The 6,026-nt window shown below is 44.7% G+C and overlaps 2 protein-coding genes across 2 annotated transcripts in view; both read left to right on the forward strand.

Moving 5' to 3' along the window:
• The first annotated feature begins 3,023 nt into the window (after nt 1–3,023).
• Nucleotides 3,024–6,026, forward strand: part of LOC110289719 (protein PET117 homolog, mitochondrial) — a 4,396-nt gene continuing 1,393 nt past the window's right edge. Inside the window, exon 1 of the mRNA XM_021156071.2 lies at nt 3,024–3,198. Coding sequence (XP_021011730.1) covers nt 3,103–3,198 — 96 coding nt within the window. The 5' untranslated portion in view covers nt 3,024–3,102. The remainder of the gene's footprint in view (nt 3,199–6,026) is intronic.
• Kat14 (lysine acetyltransferase 14) overlaps nt 3,076–6,026 on the forward strand; it is a 38,627-nt gene continuing 35,676 nt past the window's right edge. Inside the window, exon 1 of the mRNA XM_021156070.1 lies at nt 3,076–3,198. The gene's annotated coding sequence lies outside the window, so the exon portion shown is untranslated. The remainder of the gene's footprint in view (nt 3,199–6,026) is intronic.

A 6,026-nucleotide genomic window follows, 5' to 3' on the forward strand; every position in this document is an offset into this window, starting at 1 on the left:
GCCTTTAATCCCAGCACTCGGGAGGCAGAGGCTGGTGGATCTCTGAGTTCGAGGCCAGCCTGGTCCACAAAGTGAGTTCCAGGACAGCCAGGGCTACACAGAGAAACCCTGTCTCGAAAAACCAAAAAAAAAAATTAGGTGGGGCATCTTGACCTTGGGATGGTGTACTGGCTAGTTTTGTGTGTCAACTTGACACAAACTGGAGTTATCACAGAAAAAGGAGCCTCCCTTGAGGAAATGCCTCCATGAGATCCAGCTAGCTGTAAGGCATTTTCTCAATTAGTAATCAAGGGGGAAGGGTCTATTGTGGGTGGTGCCATCCCTGGGCTGGTAGTCCTGGGTTCTATAAGAAAGCAAAGCTGAGCAAGCCAGGGGAAGCAAGCCAGTAAGTAACATCCCTCCATGGCCTCTGCATCATCTCCTGCTTCCTGACCTGCTTGAGTTCCAAGTCCTTGACTTTCTTTGGTGATGAACAGCAATGTGGAAGTATAAGCTGAATAAACCCTTTCCTTCCCAACTTGCTTCTTGGTCATGATGTTTGTGCAGGAATAGAAACTTTGACTAAGACAGATGGGTATAGAATGGAGTTGGGTAATTTTCCACAGGATTCTTCATCAAGCAGATCAAATCCTAGTTAAACCAAAGTGGCCTCAGCAAGAGTACAAGATGGAGGAGCCTCTTCTTGTCCTGTCACAAGCCTTCCTAGCACTTCAGGTGTAACTTAAATGTAAGAGTTAACTGAACATGGTAAATAATATGTGGTCATCAGTGATGCTTTCTCTGAAAGACCTTGGCATAAAAGAGGGAAAAATAAGACTTACGTAGTAGAAGTTTCGAATTGCCCAGTAAACTATTTTCTTTAATTACAGTGCCCACTCCTAAAAATACACCTAAACTAGATGTTCTACCAACTATTTTAAAGTAAATAAGTTGCTTTTCAGGATCTGATGGCACACAGTCATTCAGCTACTAAGGTAAGTACTAATAATTATATAAAACATCTTGCTTTGGTTTGTAATCATTGGCCTACACTTTAGACACAACACTTACAGCTGCTGCCACCTCCGCCTCCTCCTCCTCCTCTTGAGACATTGTTTCTGTGTGTAGTCCTGGCCATCCAGGAACTAGCTCTGTAGACAAGGCTGGCCTTGAACTCAAGAGTTCTGCCTACCTCTGCCTCCCCAGGGCTGGGATTAAAGGTGTGTGCCACTACTGCCTAGCATAAGAGATTTTTTTAAAAACAAAATACATTTAAAGAAGACAAATTGGAAAATTAATCACAATAGAATGCAAGGTCATTTACACTTCTGGTGTCATTCTAAGGCCATTCATAGCTGTTAAGCTCACTGATTTGCTGGATGAAAAGTCTGGTGTTATCATAAATAAAAAGTATTGTGGCATAATTTTTCTTTAGGGAAATATGCAAAAATAACTTGAATATCTTCTCATTCTAAAAGTCACTGGTTCCAAACTATTTTTATATTCAAAGAGATAACCTGGGCTGGTGAGATGGTTCAACGGGTAAGAGCACTGACTGCTCTTCCGAAGGTCCTGAGTTCAAATCCCAGAAACCACATGGTAGCTCACAACCACCTGAAATGAGATCTGATATCCTTTTCTGGTGTGTCTGAAGACAGCAACAGTATACTTATTTATAATAATAAATCAATCTTTGTGCTGGCACAAGCAGAGGTCCTAAATTCAATTTCCAACAACCACATGAAGGTTCACAACCATCTGTACAGCTACAATGTACTCATATACATAAAATAAATAAATCTTTAAAAATAAATATAAATTCTTTAAAAAATAAAGCCGGGCGTGGTGGCGCATGCCTTTAATCCCAGCACTCAGGAGGCAGAGGCAGGTGGATTTCTGAGTTTGAGGCCAGCCTGGTCTACAAAGTGAGTTCTAGGACAGTCAGGGCTACACAGAGAAACCCTGTCAAAAAACCCAAAAAAACAAAACACCAAAAAAATTAATTAAAAAAAAAACCAAATATACAACCTATGCATTCTGCTAATATTACAGTTCATAATAGTATTTTCTTCATGCCATTTGGGTTCACTTAACGGAGAACGAAAGAGCAAAGCATACTGAGACGAAGTGAACGTTGGGGAAACACTGGAAATACCTAATCAAGGCCTGAATGAGCCTTATCATTGTTGTCTATCGGTTTTCAGCAGCAGCTTTGAATGTGTACTTTCCTGGGTTAAGAGTGATTTACTGATATGCTATTCTTCATTGGCATCACAAATACTTACAAGTCCTGGGAAGCCAAGTCTCTTTTTTGATTTAAGGGGTAAGTGCAAATGACACCATCCTTAGCCTCTTGTGAGCTACTCTGACACAAGGATCTTGCAAGTATTCCTGGCAGGCTCCAAGGACATCAACGACATTTCTTTCTTTCATCTATTTATTTATTTATTTTTGGTTTTTCGAGACAGGGTTTCTCTGTATAGCCCTGGCTGTCCTGGAACTCACTTTGTAGACCAGGCTGGCCTTGGACTCAGAAATCCACCTGCCTCTGCCTCAGGAGTGCTTGGGATTATAGGCGTGCGCCACCACGCCCGGCAACGACATTTCTTAAGATTACAGGAGCTACACATGTTCGGATCCTTGCCTGATCCAGTGCATTTCCCAACAGAAGTTTAGTAGGCAACAAGGTGTAGCCGAGGCTGAGGCAGAAGGATTGCGAGTTTGAAGCTAGTTTGAGCTGCATAGCAATACCTTGTCAAAAACCCAACCACCCAGCTTTTAGATTCTAAGAAAATTTAGGGTCTGATCAGTCGCCCCATACTCCACTGGCATTCCCAACCCGACCCCCACGACTCCAAAGCAGCCCAGCACTGCAACTTCCTGGTGAAGGCGGCCCCCAAATAGGAAAGCCGAGGCCCCAGGCAGCCACTCCCAAGAAGCAGCGAAACGGGCCAGGGGTTACGCTCGGCGCTCGATTGCTAGAGCCTGGCGACGATAGCACTTGCAACGGCTCTGCGCTCGAGAGGTCGAGCCTGGCCCGTTGCGGCTGCGGCGGCGGCTGTGGAGGCAGCGGCGGCGGCGGCGGGGGCGGGCGCGGGAGCGAGTCCGCGGCCGGGAGCGGGAATGTCGAGGAGTTCGAAGGCAGTGCTGGGCCTCTCGGTGCTGCTGACGGCGGCCACCGTGGCCGGCGTGCATCTGAAGCAGCGGCAGGACCGGCAGGTCGGTGTCACGTGACCGCGTCTTCCGGGGCGCCGAGCCCGCAGCTGTCCCTGCGCGCGTGGCGGGCCGGGCGGGCTGCAAGGGCGCGTTCAGGATGCCGACTCCTCTCCCCCAGCCACGAGGCCGGAGACTGGGGCGGAAGCCTCGGGGCAGGGGTGTAGCCCAGAGTTAGAGAGTTGCTAGGGTGAGCACGAGGCCCTGGGGGCAGCGCAGCCCAGAAAGCCTTACCCAGGAGTTGTTAAATCCGGAGATAAAGCGGCTCGCACCCAGCACACCCCACAGTGCCTTTGGCTAAACAAACTTGAGATTTTTGCAACTTGCGTTAACAAAACAGTTTGGTACTGGACTTAAGCTCTGGAAAGGATAAAAGGTAGCGCCCTTTACGTTTTCTTTTGATGGCTTTCTTTCGGGGAACAACTGGCTTATTAATCAGCGACGAACCGACTCTTCCTCATTCCAGTTTGCAACTCTGGCTAGTGCGCTGAGCACACTGAGAACACAGTTAATTTTAACCTCTCGAGATTGTTCTTTTTATAATGGTGCCACACTGTGCTGGCCAGTATTTGGTATTTGCCCTTTCAAGCAACACCTTTACAGGTATTTGGTTTGAACCGGATTTGCCAAGGGCAGAAGTAACTGAAAGCCTCAAGAGTCCACAGACCATCGACCTTTGTATTCACAAACTAGGAATTGCAATGAAACTAGGCTTGCAAATTCAGAACCATTTTGAGGAGCAGGGTCGATGAGCAGTGATGGAGAAGCACACAAGGAATTAAAGATTTGGGATTAAAATATGGTTCCCCAGGGATATCTTCTGGAGTAGAAGCAAGAAACTTCCTTCTTGGGAGGAAAAGGAAAAGATGGTGGTTCTAATTAAACTTGGAAGACAGGGTGTCTGTGTCCTCCTGATGTGTTTTGGAGACAGCATTTGCTATCAGTTTTGTTTCAAACTGTGTTCCCCTGAGAAGTTTTTACAGTGTGAGCAGACCAATTAAACCAGATCTCTGGAGCGTGGAGACTCAGCTGTGTTACAAAAGGCAAGCCAAAGACTTTAATGAAACGGTTGAGAATCACAGTTAGAGAATGGAAGTGTGCAAAGATCTAGTTATTTCTTGGAAGTTAGTGACCAAGACATACTGACCAAAATAAGCTGTCCAGTAGCTCTTCATTAGCGGCGTACTGTAACATTGAGGAAGGTAGACGTGTTGAAAACTTCAAGGTGGCAGTAAAGGAAATAATGGCTTGTTTTCTGTCTACACACACCAGACACAGTGTTTTTCACTTTACAGACATTGTCTTTAACTCTCAAAGGAACTCAGTAGACATCAATTACAGATGGTTCCTAATTGGTTTTTAGGAAAGCAGTATCCTTTGTATTAAGTGAAACTTTCTTTGAATATTGAATTTTGGTATTTTCCCAGGCTCAGGATCAATGGTAGGATTCTTTCAAAATGCCAGGCAGCAAAACAAACCTCAGACCCCAGGGAGACCTGGGATGCTGATGTTCAGTGGTATCATGTCAGAACACCTTTATTATTTTCAGTTTATCATGAGGTTTTCCAGGTATGGTCCTATGGTAAAGTGAGGCGTGTTAATGATTCTACAGGAATCACAGCTCCAGATGCTAGAGTTAGGTTAGTAAAGAGCTGTGTTAGTTAGGGTTTCCTATTGATATGACAAAGTACCATGACAAAACGTACCTTGGGGTGGAAAGGGGTCAACTTCAGCTCTATATCACAGTTCATCAATGAAAGCAATTGAGGCGATAATCTGGAAGTAGGAACTGAAGCAGAGGTTGTGAAAGAGCTGCTCACTGGCGTCTTATGTTAGGACAAAGTCTTTCTGTGTTGTCTTGGCTGGCTCAGAGCTCAGAGAGATCTGCCTGCTACTACCTCCTAAATTCTAGAACTAATGTACCACCATGCTGGACCTGAGCCCTCACTCTTACATTTCCCAACTCCACGCGTGTAGCAAATGTAGCCGTAGGCCTGGGAAGAGGCTCAGTAAGCACTAGGTGAGTATTTATTTAGTTATTTTGAGTAGACTTTATTGTAAAAACACAAAACCCCTTGCAAATAAATAAAAATATCACACATCAAAATTAATGAGACTCAAGGTCTGTACAACTCAGTGAACTTCTGTACAAAAAGTGTTTACATGCGCTTTATTTTTATTGTTTTATATTTAAGAGGGTTTGCATGCATGTGCGAGCACTCATGCATATCTGGTGCCTGTGGAGGTTAGACAAGGTCATCGCATCCCTTTGGTCCAGAGTTACAGACACTTGTGAGCCTCTGTAGAAACTGAATTTGTGGCATGCAAGAATGAGCACTTATCTCCTGAGCCCTACCTCCAGCCCTTCTGTATGGTTAGGAGAGGTGTTCGTTCAGAACGGAAGCTCTGGAGCTCCACTTTCAGTACTGAATTCGCTTTTATACACTTACCCGCCACCAACCCCAAAAAACCCATGACAGATTTAGACCCAGAAAAACAATCAGCTTATATTCCCTTTCATAGTTTGTATCCATTCTCGTCCAGTCCTTCCTCATCTCCTTATATATAGCCTTTCTTGTTCTCTTTTCTTCATGATATGCTGTACCCACATGCACCTTCATTTCTGTATTTACAAATAACATTGCTTAGATTCTGCATATGAGAGAGAACTGCGGTTTCTTTCTGAGAGTGTGTGACCTTGTTCAATATTATATATTCTAATTCTATTCATTTTTCTACAGATTTTTTTTTTTTTTTCGAGACAGGGTTTCTCTTTATAGCTCTGGCTGACCTGGAACTCACTCTGTAGACCAGGCTGGCCTCGAACTCAGAAA

The sequence above is a fragment of the Mus caroli genome, chromosome 2 (genome assembly GCF_900094665.2).
Source record: "Mus caroli chromosome 2, CAROLI_EIJ_v1.1, whole genome shotgun sequence".
Lineage (NCBI taxonomy): Eukaryota > Metazoa > Chordata > Mammalia > Rodentia > Muridae > Mus > Mus caroli.